This window comes from Gopherus flavomarginatus, chromosome 20 (assembly GCF_025201925.1).
Source record: "Gopherus flavomarginatus isolate rGopFla2 chromosome 20, rGopFla2.mat.asm, whole genome shotgun sequence".
Taxonomy (NCBI): domain Eukaryota; kingdom Metazoa; phylum Chordata; order Testudines; family Testudinidae; genus Gopherus; species Gopherus flavomarginatus.
In genome coordinates, this window is record NC_066636.1 from 22,091,167 (window position 1) to 22,110,469 (window position 19,303).

The following is a 19,303-nucleotide window of genomic DNA, read 5'->3' on the forward strand; positions in this document are numbered from 1 at the left end:
CGCATGCGTCAGGGGAGAGCGCGGCGGAGGTGTGAGTGTGTGTGGGGCGAGGGGGGGGGAGAGGGTCAGCCGTAAAACAGTTTACGCATGCGCCGAGGCTGCTGAGGCACAGAGGCGAGATTGTGCGCATGCGTGTGCACCTCGGGAGGCGCGCGGGGCTGGGAGGGCGTTTGCGCGTGCGCGGTCCTGCGGGGAGGGAGACCATAGAGAGCTGGCGGTGAGTGGATGCGATGTGCCGTTGGGCACTCTAGCCGTGCGGAGGGTGAGCTCTATGGGGCCAAAGGCGCTGCGGGGCAGGAGCCTCGGGCTGCGCCTCCCTCGGGCGGGGACAGGGGCTGGTGACGTCTGCTGGCGACACAGACAGAAATGCATCATGGGTAATGCCATATCGTCGCGTCATGCGATGACATCACAGTGGTGTGACGTCACGACACTAGGTATGTGTCACAGGGTGCATCACAGCATGACGTCACAGTTATCCCGTGTAATGCCATGACAACGTCTCCTGGTGATGTCACAGCCCAGTGTCATGGCAATGCCTCGCCGAGCGATACTGCACTGATGCCCCATACATTGCGATGTTGCAATGTAATGTCATGGCAATGTCTCAGGGTGATGTCACAGTGACGTGGTGTCACAGCACAATGTCACGGCCACACCTCACTGAGTGATGCCGCACTGGCGCCCCATGTCATGACATCACAACAATGTCTTGTAAGTGTAACGTCATGGCAACCCCTGGTGACGCACAGTGTGCCGTGTGACGGTGCAGCCACAGTGCCCCACCCAGCCAATGCCTGTATGGCACGGCACAGCGCAGCAGTGGCGCGAGGCAATGGGCTATGGGGCCTTCCCTTCTCAGGCGCCAGCTTGGATCCAGACCTTAAGAGGGCTCTTCAGCATCATACGGGAAATGAGTTGGCTGGACCTCAGCCCATTTGCTAGTGTAAAGGAGCCCACGTCACCAGCCCACTCCCAAACCTGGCAGAGATGTCAGGGGGTGAATGCCCCCACTGGACTGGCCTTCCCTCTCCCCCAGGAAGTGCCCCCAAACCCTTTACATAAGAAGCCCCTGGCTGCAGAGAGTAATTAAAGGAGCCAAGCGCATTCATTCAGACCTTCCTGCTCGGTGAGTCTCTCCCTTTTTCCTTTTAGGGGGTTTTAACTCTTTCTTCATGCACCATTTCCCATCTCTCAGGTTCACCCCACAGCTGCTGCCATGACGGGGCTCTCCGGCCAACCCTTCTCTTTGGAGGAGCAGAAGCAGTTAGCAGTGAACATCACCCATGTCCTCTCTCTCTATGGCTCCATTGTGGACTCCTACATCATTGTGAGACCTATTCAAACCGCGATTGGGCGTTGCTGAGAGGCGGCATAGTCCAGCATGTAGGGCACTGGCCTGGGACTTAGAAGTCTGGGGATTCATTCCTGCCTCTGCCATCGACCTGCTGAGACCTTTTCAAGTCACTGCCCTACTCTGTGTTTCAGTTTCTCCTCCCACTCTTTGTCAGTTTTGTCTATTTAGATTATAAACAATTTGGGGCAGGGACTGTCTCTCACTATGTATATGAACAGCGCCTAGCACAATGGGGCCATTATCTCAGTTGGGGTTTGAGTGCTGGGGGTGGGCTGGGATGATGAGTGCTGTTGCCTAAACTTTCCCCTTCCCCATCACCCTTTCTTCCCTGCAGGAGTTTTTCACTGATAATCTTTGGGGGAAGCTTCCTTATTCCTGGCGGGCAGTGCTCACCAATCTCCCCTCCCCACAACTCGCTGCTGTCTTGCTCGAGAAAGGAAAACCAGAGGAAGTTTGGTAAGAACATGCTCCTGTTAAAGGGGCTTTACTAGTGTCCTCTGCGGGCTTGTTTTAGCTGCAGGGGTTTGCAAGGGGCATAGGACCGCAGGCAGGGCTTGTGTCTGCAGGCTGCATTGTCAGTTATAACAGAGGATGTTTTTCCCTCTGAGTCAGTCCTAGACCAAAGCCCTCGCATGGTGCTAGGGAGTGCTGTGGTGATAGGGGAAATGCCTATCAGAGAGGATATGAAACCCTAACCACTCAGTAGCTGGATATGTTGACAGGTGCTTTGGAAAGGCTTAGAGATACAGATAGGCAGAGACTTGTGGCCGTTAAAGACACCACAGAATTTTTTTATTCGCAAGAGTCAGGGTGGTATTCCCAGTGGCCTAAATCCAGCATTCTGCCTCCTTAAATTCCCCATTCAGTTCAGCTTGGATATGATTTGCTTCATTACTGCCCATCCTGAACTTCCACATACTGTTCCTCTGTGCTGTTAAACAGCTGCTGCATTCTACTCCAGAGGTAGTCGCATTTCCCCGGTGGGTGAAGTGATCTGTACAGCTGTAGTCTATTCAGTCCCTTTGGTGCGACAGCAATGGGAACTCCTTGTCCATACACTAACTGCGGTCCTTGTTCTTCCAGTTACAGCGTGGTGTGGCCGCTTTCCTTGCTGGCCTTTAAAGCTACAGCGCACACATTGGCTTTCTCCAGAACACCTCGTGGCAGAGGCGGCACGTCAGCGAACAGGAGGCCAGAGGAGTTCAGGGAGAACCGATGTCAGAGCTCGAAGCTTAACCCCCTTTTCCGGAAGCACGTCAAGCCAAAAAAACAGCATGAAATCTGGCAGCTCGGGAAGGTCTGTGGCTAGCATTTCTTGTCCCCAGTAGGAATGATGACTCCAATCCAGCAGCCCTTGGGTCTACTCCCATCTCTGGGGTCTAGCTTTCTCCCATCCTAGCCTCCTCCCCTACTTCACATCCCCAGGAGCATCAAGATGCATTTGCTGAAGTCAACAGGAGTCTTTCCATCAAATCCAAAGGCCTTTGGCTCGGGCTCTATCTCCCTCTAGGCAGAAAAGAAGACAGCATGGTACCGTGGCCAGTGCGGTGAATGTTGAGGTCTCGGTATTGCCTGCGGCACTGAGCTCACCAGAACTTGGTGTCTCTGCTTATTACAGCCCCATAAGCTATGTTGGAAGACAGCCTGCATGAAAAGACTGTTCATGAGGGGCCTAACCCAAAGCCCTCTGAAGATGATGGAAAGATGCCTATTGATTGGAACAGGCACGGAGTGCTCAGGAACAGAGCCGCAGAGAGAAGATTCCTAGCAGCACGGGGTCCTGGTCCATGACTGAGGCTCCTAGCACTAGGATAGCACAAGTCGTTAAGAGCAATGCTGTATCATAAGCAAAGGCAGCCTAACGTGCCACCAAGTCACTCCATTATCATGCACCTTCCATCCACCACTATGGCTGGCTGTATCGTTCCCCGTTTCTCCACTGTGTCTCCAGCCCATGTGGCTGGAATGCCATCAATGCAGAATGAGCAAGAGCCTCCATAGTTTAATTCCTAGTAGCAGGGTGATGAAGTGATCAGATTAGTTAGAAGGTGACTCTCCTCAGCTCTGAGGAATGGCATTTCTTGGAGCAGGAAGACCAGTGCTTGAGTCCAGTCCTTCCTCTGGCAAAGGCCAAGATCATGGGTTTCCAGCTGGGGAGTTGCAGGTCCAGAGGGAAAGGAGGTCACACACAGGTCCAAGAGCAGTCACCGCTGTCCTCCCTTGATCAGGGGGTCCCCACAGTTTTTTCAGTTGCAACATAGAGTCACGGTAAGGAAAAGTGCGAAGGCCATTGGCCAATGTTCTCCTAGCTGAGGGTTCTCCTAGCTGCATCCTTGACTGAGCAGCCCAATAGAAGAGGCCCAGTTTGTCAAGATGTTGTACCCTGAAGTCGGCGGAGAAGCGGTCCGGCTCCCTAGGTGTTGCAACATGGATTTCGGTGGCTAACTCTCTGCACCCAAGCTGGACAGCCTGGGCCTTTCTGCTGACAAGTTCCTTGATGAGTCTACCTTTATCTTTTCCTCAGGTGGTGAAGAAACTGAGCGAGATCACCAGGTGTGACCAGGTGGTAGATATTGGCTCTGGCCAGGTAGGTCGCTGGGAGCCTGTAGTTCCGTGGTTTGCATTATACTTTGTGTCCCAGATCCTTCCCTGGAGGGGTGAGGTGCATTGTCTCCTGCTGCATAGGAGGGGTGATGGGCTGGCTCACAGGGTTCCTTTCATCTTTATGTCACCCATTTGGAGTACTGCCCTGGACTGCGGGTGACCCTAAGACCTTGCCAGCTGATGGCACCTGTGACATAGTGGGGAGTAATTCACTTCCCAGGAGACCGTATCCCAAAACTCACCGGCGTGATCAGTGCCAGCTGCTTCCCTCGCTGGCAGCCTTAGTGGAGAGGCCAAGGACTGAATGGATTATGGAGACCGAACTCACCTAGGAGTTGTGTCTCTGCGGTCCCTTTACCCTGGCTTTGCTGCCCTGCCTTGCTTTCTCTCTCGCCTTTTCACTCCCCTCTTGTGCTCTTTACTCTTGCAGTTAATGGGCTACTTATCTCCTCAGCTCTCCCCAGCTCAGGCTGAGTTAGACATTAGTCATTCCCTCCCTTAATCAGGCCCTTTGGTGGGGCGGGAGGGGAAGAAATTGGATGTACAGTGACCAGAGTGCTGATTCAGCTGCTGGTTCTCAGGACTCCGCCTCAGGCCCCCAACGCAAGCACTCAAAAATCATGACTCGCCCCAGTGTGGGGAAATGCATCCCCCTCCCTCCCTAGTAACCTTGACTCTTCCAGTGCAGGGGGAGGGAAGGGAGCTTTCAAAACCCCCCAAAGCGGCAGCAGTGGTGACGGTCGGTGTGTGTTCCCCTTCAAGGGCCATCTCTCTCGCTTTCTGGCCTTCGGTCTGGGTTTGTCCGTCACGGCGATCGAGGGAGATGGACGCCTGGTTGACATGGCGACGAAGTTTGACCGAGAACTGGTGTGGGCGCTGGAGAAGGAGCAAGCACGACAAGCCAAGGTAGACGGTGCAGTGGGGGCGGAGGAGGGGGCCTAAGGCTAATGCCCTGTGCAGATCAGTGGGCTCTTCACGTCGGACAGACAGCCTAGTGGGTAGGGCACTGGTTTAGGACTCAAGAGACTTGGGTTGAGTTTTTGGCTCTTTGAGCGACCCTTAATCTACCCTGTGCCTCAGTTCCCCGTCTGTGAAATGGGACTAAGTCCCCTACCTCCCAGGGGTCCATCTCTTCTAGTGAGGTGCTCAGATAACCCGGCGCTGGAAAGAGAGATCCTCCTGACGCTTCCCACCCTGAGGAAATCCAGGATGTGGCCCATTCAAGGAGAGGATGTTCATATTTTTACCCTGAAGACTGTCTAGGGAAGAAGCTAGGCTGCAGCTGAGGGAGCGTGGTCTAGTACAGAGGTGGGCAAACTACAGGCCCCGCGGGACCATTCTGCCTGGCCCCTGAGCTCCTAGCCGGGGAGGCTAGCCCCCAGCCCCTCCCCTGCTGTCCCCCCTCCCCTGCAGCCATGCTGCTGTGTGGGCAGTGCTCTGGGCGGTGGGGTTGCTCTCTCCCGCAGAGCAGCGCGGCAGCGTGTCTGGCTCCAGCTGGGCGGCACGGCTGCCAGACATTCTACTCTGAGCGGCCTGATAAGGGGGCCAGTGCCAGGGGGTTGGATAAGGGGCAGAGGTCAGGGGGCCAGGGGTGTGGATAGGGGTTAGGGGACAGAGAATGGGGGAGTTGGATAGGCATAGGTTGTCAAGAAGCCTGTCGGGGTGGGGGTGTGGATAGGGTCAGGGGGCCAGTCGGGACTGGGATCAGGGAGGGTGGATAGAGGGTAGGGCCCTGGGAGGCGGTTAGGCGCTGGGGGTCCTGGGAGGGGCAGTTAAGAGACAAGGAGCAGGGGGGATTGGGTGGGTCAGGGGTTCTGAGGGGAGCAGTCAGGGGGCAGAAAGTGGGAGGGGGCGGGGGCCAGGCTGTTTGGGGAGGCACAGCCTTCGCTACCCAGCCCTCCATACAGTTTTACAACCCCAATGTGACCCTTGGGCCAAAAGGTTTGCCCACCCCTGGTCTAGTAACTGCGGCATGGGACCGGGTGTCAGAGATTGGGGTTTTCATCCTGGCTCTGCTGGGTGACTTTTCGTTAACAGCTTACTGGATCTGAGCTGCCCCCGATCAGGACGGCCAGGGTATCCTGAGCTCAGGCAGTTAGGAGTTAACCCTTTTCTGCCAGAGGTGAAGGAACATCCCTTTATTCCATGGTGGCCCACTGGGACGGCGCAGTTTGCACCTGCCTCTCAGGCAGCCGGCATTGGCCTCTCTGGAAAGCAGAACCCCAGCCTAGCCAGATCCTTAGTCTGATCAGCTGCTGCAGTGTTGAGCTCAGACAACCACCGCTGAGTGGCTGGCTGTGATTCCTTGTTTCTCCCTTCCTGCAGGATCCGGGGGAGGTCTCCCTCCGTGGGCCGAGTCATGTGGCAGGGTGGGTCAACCCCCAAGCACCATGGCAGGAATTCCTCCTTCCACCGCGGTCAGTAATAGACTCAGCTCGTTCTCCCATGGCAGAAAGCGGCCCGTCCCCGGAGGCCGGTGCCACCTACGACTCGCCAGGGCCACGGAAGATCATTCCCCCCACTGCCCTTTGTAGGGGTGGCAGAGATAGGGCAGAGACAGGCAAGGCTGGAGAGAAGGGGACAGGAGGATGGGGCTGCATGGCTGCTGCAAGAGAGGAGCAGAGGGGATCCCCAGATCCCTTCAGAAGCAGAGGCCGTGGCTGCATTCCCAACGGGCCTCACCCTCTTTATCAACCGAGCCACCCAATGGCAGTAAATCCCCTGGGGCCGCTGGCGGAGGGCAGGCTGCTCCTGACCGGCCTCCACGCATGCGGAGACCTCAGCGTAGCCCTGCTCAGACACTTCACCCGCTGCCCCCACGTGGTGGCTATGACCTCGGTGGCCTGCTGCTACATGAAGCTCACCACTCAGGAGGAGCCAACCCCCCCTGGCCTTGCTGCACCACCCCCTCCTTCCGCCCACCGACCTGAGTATGGCTACCCCCTGAGCGCCTGGGTGGCCGGCCTGCCGGGCCATGCCCTCTCCTACAAGGCGCGGGAAGTGGCCTGCCACGCCGTGGAGGACTACGTGCTGCGGCTGAGGAGCGAGAGCCCCGTCCTGCGGACTCACTGCTACCGCGCCATGCTGGAGACGCTGATCCGGGCGGCTGACCCAGCCAAGAGACGCCTTGGAGTGCAGACCATCAACAAGGCCCACCAGCTAGCCTTCGAGGAGTGAGTCAGCCGGCGCGGTGTCTCTTAGCATAGTCTGGCCTGACTAACTGCCACGCAGCAGAGACAGGCCTCATCCCATCTCGACAGCCCTAGAAGCCGGGGAGACCAGAGGCAGGGCTCTGGTTCTGGCTTCTTACTGGAGATGGGAGAGCTGATCCTGCTCAGAAATTCCCCAGAACTCGGGGGCTGTTTGAATACAGAACCTCATTGAAAGTGACCGAGGCAACTGTCCCCTGGTTCCTAGCACCCGTCTCTCCACTCCCATTGATTGCTATTTAAACAACTTAGGGGCACGACTCGTCACTTCTGACAGATTGGGGAAACTGAGGCACAGAAACGTGCCATCTGACTGACTCGCCTGAGGGTAACTCAGGGGTTCGTGGGCTCTGGGCACACGCCCAGTCTGCTCCCCATGCTATGTCTGACAACGGATGCCCAAAGCTGTATATGCATGAGTGGTATACAACCCCTGGGTTCCCTTCCCTGCTCGGGGATGGGAAAGTGGCTTGGGGGCTAGAGCTAGTGGCAGGGTGGCAAGTGCGGAGGGGGGTCTTGGGCTGGGGCCCTGCCAGGGTCCCGTCAGCTCCGGCTGAGCTGACAGGGCCATGCTATTTCCCCTTGGCAGGTACGCCCAGCTGGGCTTGCAGTGCGTGGGGCTGGACCCCGCCGCCCCCCTGGATCGGGCCTGTGTGGACACTATGCTGGCCCAGCAACAGAACGTGGTGGCCTTCTTCAGCCTGGCCTTGTTGCTGGCGCCACTGGTGGAGACCCTCATCCTGCTGGATAGGATGATCTACCTGCAGGAGCAAGGTGAGTGCCTCGGACCAACCCACCCCCGGCGCTGGCCTGGGATCCAGGGCACAGACACCCGGCTCCTTCACACTGGGGTAGTGGTGGGCTCCAGCCCTTTGCCCTTACCCTGAGCTGCACCTTGTAGCTGTCTGTCTCTAGCGTGGAGGTATTTAAACCCTCCACCTGGCATGGACAAGCATGTTCATCCTGGGGATGCTGGATGCAGCTGGTGAGTGTTTTCCCGTCCCCTGTCCCTCACCTCGCCAATAGCTGCCCTTTGTAGGCCACAGAGCCCTGGCCTCAGTAACTCCCCAGGCTACCTCCTCGCCAGGCGAGCAAGCCCGTGCCCCCCTCTGTACGGCTCCCACTTGCTGGGCTAGTGAGCGGGTCCGGCCGTACGGCCTCCCGTTCACCCAGTGAGCGAGCACGTGTGTTCCTGTCTCTACTGCCACCTCTTCACCAGGCTAATGTGTGCGGCTGGGGAGTCTGGGGGAGGGGGCGGGAAATGATCCTTTCGAACAAGCAGCCTGACCTGTAAGAACTCACTACAAACCCAGGGGCCGCCCCCACGTGAACTACTTTGTGTCCCTCCCACTCTTCCCTGCAGGCTTCCAGTGCCAGTTGATTCCCCTGTTTAACCCCAGCTTCTCGCCCCGGAACCTAGTGCTGGTGGCGGCCAAGGCTGGGCTGGACTCTGCGTTATCCACCCTGGCAGGGGAAGACTGACTCATACCAGCCTCCACTGATGCAGGGGAATCGCCTGCCGCGGCCTCTGGGGAGGAACGTGGCAGCTGTTTAACAGCGTACGGGACAGGAGCAGGCGCTCGGTGTACGAAGAGGCAGGCACTGGCGGAGTCCGGGGCTGCTTGTGGCAGGCTGTAGCAGCCTCACAAAGTTCGGCAGCAGTTGCACATGGGGAGCGAGATGATGTGGCCCACCCAGGACCAATCCTTCCGCCTTCAGCCCCACTCAAGGGCAGGGAGGTTTCTTCCCTCCCCGGCACTGTTTCCTGAGGCTGCAAGGCATGTTGTGGGCTGGAAGAGTCCAAGAGGAGCCAGCCTCGGGCACCAGAGAAAGCCCGGCAGGGCCCTGCTGCAGCAGCGAATCAGGGACAACAAAACTAAGTGATTGGGCAAAAAAATGGCAAATGAAATTTAATGTGGATAAATGTAAAGTAATGCACATTGGAAAAAATTACCCCAACTGTACATACAATATGATGGGGGCTAATTGAGCTACAACGAGTCAGGAAAAAGATCTTGATGTCATCATGGATAGTTCTCTGAAGATGTCCACACCGTGCGCAGAGGCGGTCAAAAAAGCAAACAGGATGTTAGGAATCATTAAAAGGGAGATAGAGAATAAGACTGAGAATATATTATTGCCTTTATATAAATCCATGGTACACCCACATCTCGAATATTGCGTACAGATGTGGTCTCCTCACCTCAAAAAAGATATTCTAGCACTAGAAAAGGTTCAGAAAAGGGCAACTAAAATGATTAGGGGTTTGGAGAGGGTCCCATATGAGGAAAGATTAAAGAGGCTAGGACTCTTCAGCTTGGAAAAGAGGAGACTAAGGGGGGATATGATAGAGGTCTATAAAATCATGAGTGAAGTGGAGAAAGTGGATAAGGAAAAGTTATTTACCTATTCCCATAATACAAGAACTAGGGGTCACCAAATGAAATTAATAGGCAGTAGGTTTAAAACAAATAAAAGGAAGTTCTTCTTCACGCAGTGCAGTCAACTTGTGGAACTCCTTGCCTGAGGAGGTTGTGAAGGCTAGAACCAGAACAGGGTTTAAGAGAGAACTGGATAAATTCATGATGGTTAAGTCCATTAATGGCTATTAGCCAGGCTGGGTAAGGAATGGTGTCCCTAGCCTCTGTTTGTCAGAGGGTGGAGATGGATGGCAGGAGAAAGATCACTTGATCATTACCTGTTAGGGTCACTCCCTCTGGGGCACCTGGCATTGGCCACTGTCGGTAGACAGATACTGGGCTAGATGGACCTTTAGTCTGACCCGGTACGGCCGTTCTTATGTTGACTGGCTGGTTGCCAAGGCTCTGCACCTCCACCTGCCTCCCCAACCTTCCTGGCCTTGCATATCCCTCCCCCCAACTTCAGCTGATCCTCTCAACCAAAATAAACAACCCCCAAAAGAGCAGTGGGATGTACCACCAGGTTTGCATTGTCTTTCACTGCTCCCTGCCTTGTCTACATGAGGACAGGCACAAACTCTCCCACGGGTCTGTGCAGAACACGATGGGCGAGGCTGGGCGCTGCCGTAACACACCATGTTAATCCTAATGGGGGTAGTTTATGGATCCCATTACATCCCAGCTTGTGAGGTGCTCACCCCTCTGGTACTTATCCCACTCCCCCCCCCCGCCCAGCATGGTGGAAGGAATTATCATTCCCCACCCCACTCCTTACAGAATGGAACAGGGATTAAGTGACTGCCCTAAGGTCACCCATGCAGCCTGTAGCAGAGCTAGGATCTGATCCCAAACTGGCACCCCAGATACCAGGCCTCCTTCCTCTGTACCCAGAGGCCGAGCCAAACACGGGGGCCAAATGGGGCTACTCTGCCCTCCCCAGTTTAGGCTTGGGGGGGAATTTGATATCCAGCTGTCTCGGCCTGTGTGGCTTGGCTGTTTGCTCCAGCCCTCCCCCACTGTCTCTCAGACTCAGCTGCATGCCCTCTCCTTCCACTCCCACCCTGCTTCTCTCAGATGCCCTCCCCCCTTCTTTGCGTTCAGTCCATCCCCTGCCAACTAAACCTACCCACAAGATCCCAGGAAACTGCCATGCCACTGGCTGCCACTGCTGCGCTGGCTCCTCGGGGGTGCCGTACCCCTTTCCCCGAGCCCGCGGCTGGTCAGACTGTCCGCTCTGTGGCGCAGGGACTGGCTTTGTACAGCACCGAGCACAGCGGGCTACCACTCGCGCTCTGCCGTAACCAACAGGATCCATAAGCCAGACCCAGTTCCGCTCGGCTCTCTGCCCAGGTGGTGGCAGCGAGAGGCCACGTTCGCTGCCACAGGAGGGATGCGCGCCCTGCGGCTCAGAAAGAAATATGGCCAAGGCTGGCGTACAAAAGGGGTCAGGATGTCTTTATTGCCAGCCGACGGGACGGGCAGGCCCTGAATGCAAAGGGCCTGCAGCCACAGCTGTCGCCTTGGGCTGGGCAGCAAGACCTTTGCTGTCCAGATGTACGAAGACAACTGGGGACTCCAGGAGAGTGGGCCGCCCACGAGCCATGTGGCATTAGCGCCGGGGTCACAGGCAGAGACAGCTGCAGACGTGCTAATACCAATAGGACTTCTTGGCTCGACGCGTCTCCACGATGCCCTGCAGCTCCAGGATTTCTTCTTCGAATAGTTTCAGGGACGGCTGGTAGGTCCTGTCCAGCGCATCATCCACTGAGGTGTCCTTTGGCCCATCTGCCCGGGGAGGGGAAGCATGTTACAACCTCGATCTTGGCCCCGTCTCCAGGACCCTGTGGAGAACAGCACCCCTTGCACCTCAGATCTGCACAGCAGAGGTGGCTGTGGGGAAGAAGGGGGTTCGCTCCCGTGGGGCCAGCCCAGCCCAGCTGTATGCGAGAGAGCTCGAATGTAGTCCTGTGGGGCCGGCCCAGCTCTGGAACTAGCCAAATTCTAGTCCAGCTCACGTCTCAGGGGAATCGGACCGGGCCACATCATGCCCAGGGCAGGAATAAACGAGCCTGGCTTGAGGCACAGATCCAGGGGGAGGGGCTTGCCGCCATTCTGATCGGGTCCATGCTGGTGTCAGCGATGACACAACATGCTGGGCAGGGAAGAATCAGGCCCATCTCTTGGGACCTGGGATCACCAAGGCAACACTCAAAAGCCACGTGGGTTTATACGGTCGCTTCCCAGACGGGAAACGAACGTCAGTGGAAACAGGGCTAACGAGAGGTGTGTGACAAAACCCACTCCTGGCTTCCTCGAGTCTGGGTGAGGCCAAGGCTCTTCCGACCTGGGCTCCTCACCCGAGCCATCAGCTGCAAATGCAGTCAGTGCTCCAGGCTGTGGGGCGACTGACAGTACAAATAACGCAAGGAAACACTATCCCCTCCCTGGCCCAGTGGCGAAGCAGGCTCCACAGAATGCTTTAAACTCCTCGGCCTGATTTTCAGCCCCACGCCCTCAGGAAAATGTCACCAGTGCCCACTGGAAAGCCACTTGGCCCTGGGAAGCAGATTGCAAATTAGAGCAGCTCTGTGGTTGCTCTCACTTACACCAAGGTCTGTGCAGCTCCAGAACACAGAGCACAAAAGGCAGCTTAGAGCCAGCCACAGGGCTGGAGCGACTGAGAATCAGGCCCTAAGTGTGCCACATGCTGCAGACACCATCCCATTTCAGCCCTGTTGATGGGAACTGCTGAAAGGTGCCCAAACAGAAAGCAATGGCGGATCTCCCGGGGCCAGGTGGGAGAAGCCCCCGGCAAACCGCTCACCTTTCCACTGCTCTGGGATGATGCCGTCCCGGCGCTGGCGGACAGGTGCAGGGATGATCCTGCCGGTTCGCAGAGACACCCTCACTCGCTCACCCTCTTCGGTATAGCGCCACTCCACCTCGGTGGGCTTCCTAGGGGGAAAGGGCAGGGGGCGGAGGGATCAGACAAGACCCCGGAGGGGTTGCTCAGACCAGCCAAAAGCCTTTGGGGAGGTTTTTATTGGCATCTTTGGAAGTCTCTCTTGCTGCACCAAGGGCATTGCAGTTAGTGCTCACCCAGAGGAAGGAGCACCCTCTACTGTTCCCTCCAGCACAGTGTCCCCTAGTAGCATGCTGGGGCATTGGGGTCAGCACGGACTCCCTGGCGCGGGGCAGAGCACCTCTTACTGAGCCCCTGCCCCCCACTCCCTAGGGCACAGCACCCCCCTCGCACCACACTAGGTCAATTCTGCGTTTCCTATTGATTCCTTGCCATGTTCAGCCCAACTCTTGGTTTCCCTTATTACCCTTTGCCTCACAGGAGCACCTAGTGGCCCGAGTCATTGACCAGGACCCCCCCGGTGCCAGGTGCCGTACAGAGAGAACAAAGACAGGCCCTACCCCAAAGAGTTTAGACTCTAACCTTGAGTGTCTCCCATCCAAGTACTGGCCAGGCCTAATGCTACTTGGCTAGACAGATCTGGTAGGTTCATGGCCGCAGGCAGTGCCTTAGGTGAGGGTTTAAACACAGTGCCAGCCTCCCGCGGGCAGCTGGAAGGACACCAGCGTGCCCAGTCGAGCACCGGGTCGGGATTACCTGTCCGTAGGGTCGACCAGGGCAATCTGTCGGAGCAGCAAGGGTGCCTCACTGGCGATGTACGTCCCCGGGTAATTGGCGGTTTTCCCTATGTAGTGGTAATGCTGGAAATGGAAAGCTGGGTTTCAACCCGCCGCCTCTTCCTCACCCACTGGCCTCGCCCCGGGGTCCCTCGGACAAGGAGACCATCCCGGCCAGGGCAGTGGCTGAACCGGATTGTGGCCTTTTACACTCTCACATCACTAACACTAGTGACTGTTGGGGAGGAGTGGAGGGAATAATACCACCATTCTGCAGCACATTACAAGCTGATTAATCCTCACAGCCAAACCCACATAGTGTAGGTAAGCCCTATCGTACAGATGAGGAAACTGAGGCACAGAGAGAGGAGTGACTTGCCCCAGGGCTTGGAACAGGCTCACTGCACAGTCATTCTCGGGGTTCCTTGGGCACCGCACACCAGAGCCTCGGAACTACCCAAGCAGCAATGGGGATAGAACTCAGATCCTCCTGCACTGAGAGCCCAAGCCCCAGCTGCCTGAGCCAAAGGAGAATCCTCATTGGCAGTATGGGACATGTGACACACAGCAGAACAGTTCTGATTCCCACTGGCCAACACACAGGAGATTTGAGGCTTTCCCACTGTCCTTCCCTTACCGTATTCAAACCTTGCACAAAGACCCAGTTGCGAGCTCGGATGACCTGGTTCACCATTCCTTGCTTCCCAGCATCCTTCCCAATTAATATCTCCACCTGAAACCCAACAAATCCCCATTAGAACTCCTTTCAGGACCCCCCGGCTCGGGGCACGGAAACTCAGCGAAGCCCCATGCTAGACAATCCCAAAGGGGGACGACTTATGGCTGGGGCTCACCGTGTCCCCGCGGAACACCTTCCAGTCCTCCTTGCTGATGGGCTCCACAAACACTTTCTTCCGTCTCCGCCCGGGGGGGTTGTTGGCCTTGGCCGCTGCCGTCCAGGGCCGATAGATGCCGTGGCGATAGTCCGGGGGCAACTTCATCCTCGCCGCCATGGCGAGCAAGGCGGTCAGACGCATGGCGCTGCTCCGCGAGGGCGGTCACAGGTCAGCAGATCCAGCCAAGGCCAGGCCTAAAGTCACAGAGAAAATCAGCGGCTAAGCTAGGAACCAGAACCAAGGTGTCCTACCTCCCAGTCTCTTCCCCTTCCCCACAATCCTGAAACGCACAAAGCCTCACTCCCCTCCCAGAGCCAGGGAAGGAACCCAGGAGTCCTGGCTGGGGGAAAGCAAAGATTCTAAGTGGGACACCAGCAGGGAGCTAGCTTTTCCCAGGGGGTTTCAAGCCTGCTCAGGTCCCCATTAGGGTGACCAGATGTCCCGATTTTATAGAGACAGTCCCGATTTTTGGCTCTTTTTCTTATATCGGCTCCTATAACCCCCCACCTCATGTCCCAATTTTTCACACTTGCTGTCTAGTCAGCCTAGTCCCCATTCACAGTAGCCCTGCTTCGTGCAGCACCTACCCCCCAGCACCCCCCTACTCCCCTGCCCCACAGCCCCTGCGTGCAAGCCAAGCAACCCAGCAGGGGGGGGCCAGGGGGCAACCCCCAGGAGCCAGAGGGAGCCGCACCCCTTCTCTCCTTGCTCTTCTGCTGCTCGCAGGCCCCTCCAGCAGCAGTTTGCAGTTGCAATACACTATGCACACGAGTCTTCACAGGACAAGCAGCATTGCACGCTGGGACTTGTAGTCCTGCGTGGGAGAGCCCAATCGCAATGCACCCTGGGATTTTCAGTCATCGTAGCCCTGCAGCGTTGCACTCTGGGATTTGTAGTCCCATCCCGGGGTCTTGTCGCATTTCTGGATGATGCAGTCCCATCTTCCGGCCTCTGTCCGGTTGCATTGCATTCTGGGCTTTGCAGCTCCTCCTATTGCATTGCATTCCGGGTATTGCACCCCCTCTTGCCCGTCCTGTTGCATTGCATTCTGGGTATTGCAACCCCCTCTCTCCCGCCCTCTTGCATTGCATTCTGGGCTTTGCAGCATCCTGCCCCCAATCTGTCCTGCTGTATTGCATTCTGGGTATTACAGCTCCTCCTCCCCACCTTGTTCTGTTGCATTGCATTCTGGGTATCGCAACCCCCCGCCTTTGTCCTGTTGCCTGGCATTCTGGGTGTGGTAGCACCACCCACTCTGCTGTATTGCAGTGTTTTGTGGGATTGGTAGTCCTAGTTTGGTGCCCTGCTTTCTGGCCCTCTGGGGGCTGGGGCTGTTTTCACTCATCTGGTGCGGAAAGGACATGTTGCATGTCAGACGCATGTTACACGTGTGTGCGCTGGTGTAGATGGATGCGGGTGGGTCACTTTCCATAGGGGCTCAGACAGTCACTAGCTAGGGAGTTAGGGAAATGGACACAGAGAGCTGGGGGGACATACCGGCAGCCTCTAGCAACCTCTACCCCACTAAGGAACAGGCAACACCAGATGTCCTCAGGGGATGCCCACACCCGCGTATCACAGTGTAGATGTGTAAAAACGGGGGCTATAAGCAATTGCCAATTTTCCAGCGGAATTTTTGACTTCAGTGGGAAAAAAATTTCTTTTTTTGGAATACTGAAAAATGTTGGCTGGAAAGCAAAATGTTTACGTTTTCAAATGTTCATCTTTATTACATAAAATCAAAATTTTCCACGGAAAGCAGATACTTTTTGCAAAAAAGGAAGAAAAGAAGTGGTTCAGCAAACCCCTTCCCACTCCCACCCACCCCCAATTTTCCACCAGTTTTTTGATGGAGACTTTTTGACCAGCCCCACCGCAAGCCTTTCACTAGACACAGCCCAATCTATTTTGTCCCCTTTGTGCAGATCACCACTCCATAGAAATGTCAGGCTGGAAGGGACCTCAGGAAGTCACCAAGTCCACCCCCTGCGCTGAGGCCGGACCAAATAAACCTAGACCATCCCTGAGGGGTTTGTCCAGCTGGTTCTGAAAAACCTCCAGTGAAGGGATCCCACAATCTCCCTTGGATGTCTGTCCCAGAACTGAACTCCCCTTACAGTTAGAAAGTTCTTCCTAATTTCAAACTGAAACCTCCCTTGCTGGGCAGGTTTGGTTCACTTTATACATCAGCAGTTTTTGCCAGACCCAGACTGTCTTCTAGTATGTGCTTGTCCAGCGTCTAGAACAACTGGGCCCTGCTTCTGCCTGGGGTCTCTGGCATGCGTGCTCGAATCATACAACATTCCCATGTGGTTTTGTTCCATGCAGACTTGCAGCCATCCCCCCGAGCATGTGGTTGCCTGGCACGGTAGTAGCCACACCCTGCCACTTTCCATTCTGGCCATTACATTCCTACGGGGATGTGACTGCGCTGTATGCTGGGAGCCGTAGGAATCAAGCCCCCACGGCTCTGCACATCGAGAGCTGGCTTTGGCCGGAGTATTTCCACTCTGACCTCTGGGCGCATAGCTGCTGTGCCTGCCAGACCTCAGCACTTTTCAACAGAAACTTCATCAGGGAGGGGTGCAGGGTCAGAACATAAGAACGGCCACAGTGGCTCAGACCAAGGGTCCATCTAGTCCAGTGTCCTTTCTTCCGACAGTGGCCAATGTCAAGTGCCCCAGAGGGAATGAACAGAACAGGGAATCATCAAAGGATCCAACCCTATCGTCCATTCCCAGCTTCTGGCAAACAGAGGCTAGGGACACCATCCCTGTCCACCCTGGCTAATAGCCATTGATGGACACATCCTCCATGATGTATCTAGTTCTTTTCTGAACTCTGGTATAGTCTTGGCCTTCACAACATCCTCTGGCAAAGAGTTCCACAGGTTGACTGTGCAAATACTTCCTTTTGTTTGTTTTAAACCTGTTGCCTATTAATTTCATAAGATGACCCCTAGTTCTTGTGTTAGGAAAAGGAGTAAATAATACCTCCTGACTTACTTTCTCCACACCAGTGATGATTTTATAGACCTCTATCATATCCCCCCTTAGCCGTCTCTTTTCCCAGCTGTAAAGCCCCAGTCTTATAAATGTCTCCTCATACTGAAGCTGTTCCAAACCTCTAATCATTTCTGTTGCCCTTTTCTGAACCTTTTCCAATTCCAATATATCTTCAGCTGGGGCAACCACATCTGCACGCAGTATTCAAGATGTGAATGTACCATGGATTTATACAGAGGCAATATGATATTTTCCATCTTATTATCTATCCCTTTCTTAATGATTCCCAACATTTTGTTTGCTTTTTTTGACTGCCACTGCACATTGAGTGGATGTTTTCAGAGAACTATCCACAATGACTTCAAGACCCCTTTCTTTGCTTATAAGAGCTAATTTAGACCCCATAATTTTATATGTATAGTTGGGATTGTTTCCCAATGTGTATTATTTGCATTTATCAAGACTGAATTTCATCTGCCATGTTGTTGCCCAGTCACCCGGTTCTGAGAGATCCTTTTGTAGCTCTTCGCAGTCTGCCTGGGACTTAACTATCTTGAGTAATTTTGTATCATCTGCAAATTTTGCCACCTCACTGTTTACCCCTTTTCCAGATCATTTATGAATATGCAGAATAGGACTGGTCCCAGTACAGACCCCTGGGGGACACCACTATTTACCTCTCTTCAGTTTGAAAACGGACCATTTAATCCTACACTTTGTTTCCGATCTTTTAACCAGTTACCGACCCATGAGAGAACCTTCCCTCTTATCCCACAACAGCTTCCTTTGCTTAAGAGCCTGATTCTATGATTCTGTGTCCAAGGCTTTCTGAACCAGCTTTGCTCAGTCCTCATCTCCCTGCATCAGATGCCAGCACCAGGGATGATTGCACATGCTCAGAAGAGGCTCCAGGGGCATGCTGGGACATGTAGTTCGCTGGGAAACACTTGGCACGACTCCAGCTCGTCTCCATTTTCTATTCACGCTCTCTCTCCTTAGGTGCTGCAAGCCTGGGCAGCTGTGCTGCCCCTGGGCTTTGCATGGCCTGGTGGGCTGAGACCTCTCCGCTGCAGTGAACGTGCTTGTAGCTCAGGGCACGTTCTCTTAGGGGGACCTGACAGCAAATGTGAAAAATCGGGACGGGGTGGGGGATAATAGGAGCCTATATAAGCAAAAGCCCGCAAAATCGGGACGGTCCCTATAAAATCGGGACATCTGGTCACCCTCCGTTCCCTTCAGCAGAGAGGTGGCACATTTTAACCCATCTCCAAGACCTCCAGCTCCCCCAGCCTGCTGTAGCTAAAACTCTGGGCCACAGAGGGGGTCAGGCGTGAGCCTGGGTATTTCTCAGCAATCGCTGTGCTTGGGGCTTTTTACAAACAGTGGCCCAGGCCCGCGTTCCCATGCAGTGTAGAATCTAAGCAAGTGCAGTTTGCATTCACCGTGCCCCAGGTAACGGGGGCAGGAAAGTACGGGAGTTCTTCCCTTGTCTTACGATGTATTATTTGCCCTGCGGTAGCAGCCAGAGACCCCGACTCAGATCGCAGCCCCATTGTGCCAGCTGCTGCGCCGACACCACCAGCAGAAGCGGTGAGGTTTACAGAGAGATTAAATGACTTGCCCACAACCGCGCCAGGCGCTGAACGCTGCTCTCCTGCACCCCAGGCAAGTGCCTTAGCCATAAAACCCCCCTGCAGCCGGCTTCTCACCTGGCTTTCAAAGCAGCTCATGCAAGGGCTCCCCATTACAGCTGGGGAAACTGAGGCACAGAGCGGGAACGCAATTTGCCCAAGAGGACAGAGTGAATCGAGAAGAGTAGGTAGGTCGCTGTCACAGGCAGGCATAGCCCACGGGGCAAGGTGCTAATCTGGGATTTAGAAGCCCCAGATCAATCACACACACCGTGTGTGACCTTGAAGTCACTTAAGCCCAGATTTGCTAAAGGTAACTAAGACCCACCAACCTCTTAGAATTGTTTGAGGGTGTTAATAAGCATGTGGACAAGGGGGATCCAGGGGATATAGTGTACTTGGACTTTCAGAAAGCCTTTGACAAGGTCCCTCACCAAAGGCTTTTCACCAAAGGAAGCTGTCGTGGGATAAGAGGGAAGGTCTTCTCCTGACCCAGTGACTGGTTAAAAGATAGGAAACAAAGGGCAGGAATAAATGGTCAA

At 55.2% G+C, this 19,303-nt stretch overlaps 2 protein-coding genes across 4 annotated transcripts; one reads left to right on the plus strand and one right to left on the minus strand.

Annotated features, from left to right (window-relative positions):
• The first annotated feature begins 126 nt into the window (after positions 1-126).
• Positions 127-10,096, plus strand: METTL25B (methyltransferase like 25B). 2 transcript variants are annotated; one of them, XM_050930501.1, is made up of 9 exons: positions 127-217; positions 1,199-1,330; positions 1,692-1,813; positions 2,441-2,654; positions 3,882-3,944; positions 4,724-4,867; positions 6,287-7,134; positions 7,760-7,944; positions 8,534-10,096. In XM_050930501.1, exons 2-9 carry the CDS (start codon positions 1,220-1,222, stop codon positions 8,650-8,652), a joined length of 1,806 nt encoding a protein of 601 aa, XP_050786458.1. In that variant the 5' UTR covers positions 127-217; positions 1,199-1,219; the 3' UTR covers positions 8,653-10,096. The 2 variants fall into 2 exon arrangements, with proteins under 2 accessions (XP_050786458.1, XP_050786459.1); XM_050930502.1 differs by lacking the exon at positions 127-217 and adding an exon at positions 255-437.
• Positions 10,097-11,024: 928 nt separating this feature from the next.
• MRPL24 (mitochondrial ribosomal protein L24) lies at positions 11,025-14,937 on the minus strand. Of its 2 annotated transcripts, none has more exons than XM_050930537.1 (6): positions 14,820-14,937; positions 14,084-14,319; positions 13,867-13,962; positions 13,210-13,313; positions 12,415-12,545; positions 11,025-11,375 (listed from the first exon to the last, which is right to left on the minus strand). In XM_050930537.1, exons 2-6 carry the CDS (start codon positions 14,264-14,266, stop codon positions 11,239-11,241), a joined length of 651 nt encoding a protein of 216 aa, XP_050786494.1. In that variant the 5' UTR covers positions 14,267-14,319; positions 14,820-14,937; the 3' UTR covers positions 11,025-11,238. The 2 variants fall into 2 exon arrangements, with proteins under 2 accessions (XP_050786494.1, XP_050786495.1); XM_050930538.1 differs by having other exon boundaries at positions 11,233-11,431.
• Between the last annotated feature and the right edge of the window lie 4,366 nt (positions 14,938-19,303).

What these genes read in the sequence shown, in the direction of transcription:
- METTL25B (XM_050930501.1), top strand. Translation starts at nt 1,220, where the DNA reads ATGACGGGGCTCTCCGGCCAACCCTTCTCTTTGGAGGAGCAGAAGCAG. An exon ending in TTGTGGACTCCTACATCATT is followed by an intron (nt 1,331 to 1,691) that starts GTGAGACCTATT and finishes TCTTCCCTGCAG; the next exon opens with GAGTTTTTCACTGATAATCT. An exon ending in AGCAAGCACGACAAGCCAAG is followed by an intron (nt 4,868 to 6,286) that starts GTAGACGGTGCA and finishes CCCTTCCTGCAG; the next exon opens with GATCCGGGGGAGGTCTCCCT.
- MRPL24 (XM_050930537.1), bottom strand. Translation starts at nt 14,266, where the DNA reads ATGCGTCTGACCGCCTTGCTCGCCATGGCGGCGAGGATGAAGTTGCCC. An exon ending in AGGTGTTCCGCGGGGACACG is followed by an intron (nt 13,963 to 14,083) that starts GTGAGCCCCAGC and finishes GTTGGGTTTCAG; the next exon opens with GTGGAGATATTAATTGGGAA. An exon ending in CTGGTCGACCCTACGGACAG is followed by an intron (nt 12,546 to 13,209) that starts GTAATCCCGACC and finishes CTTTCCCCCTAG; the next exon opens with GAAGCCCACCGAGGTGGAGT.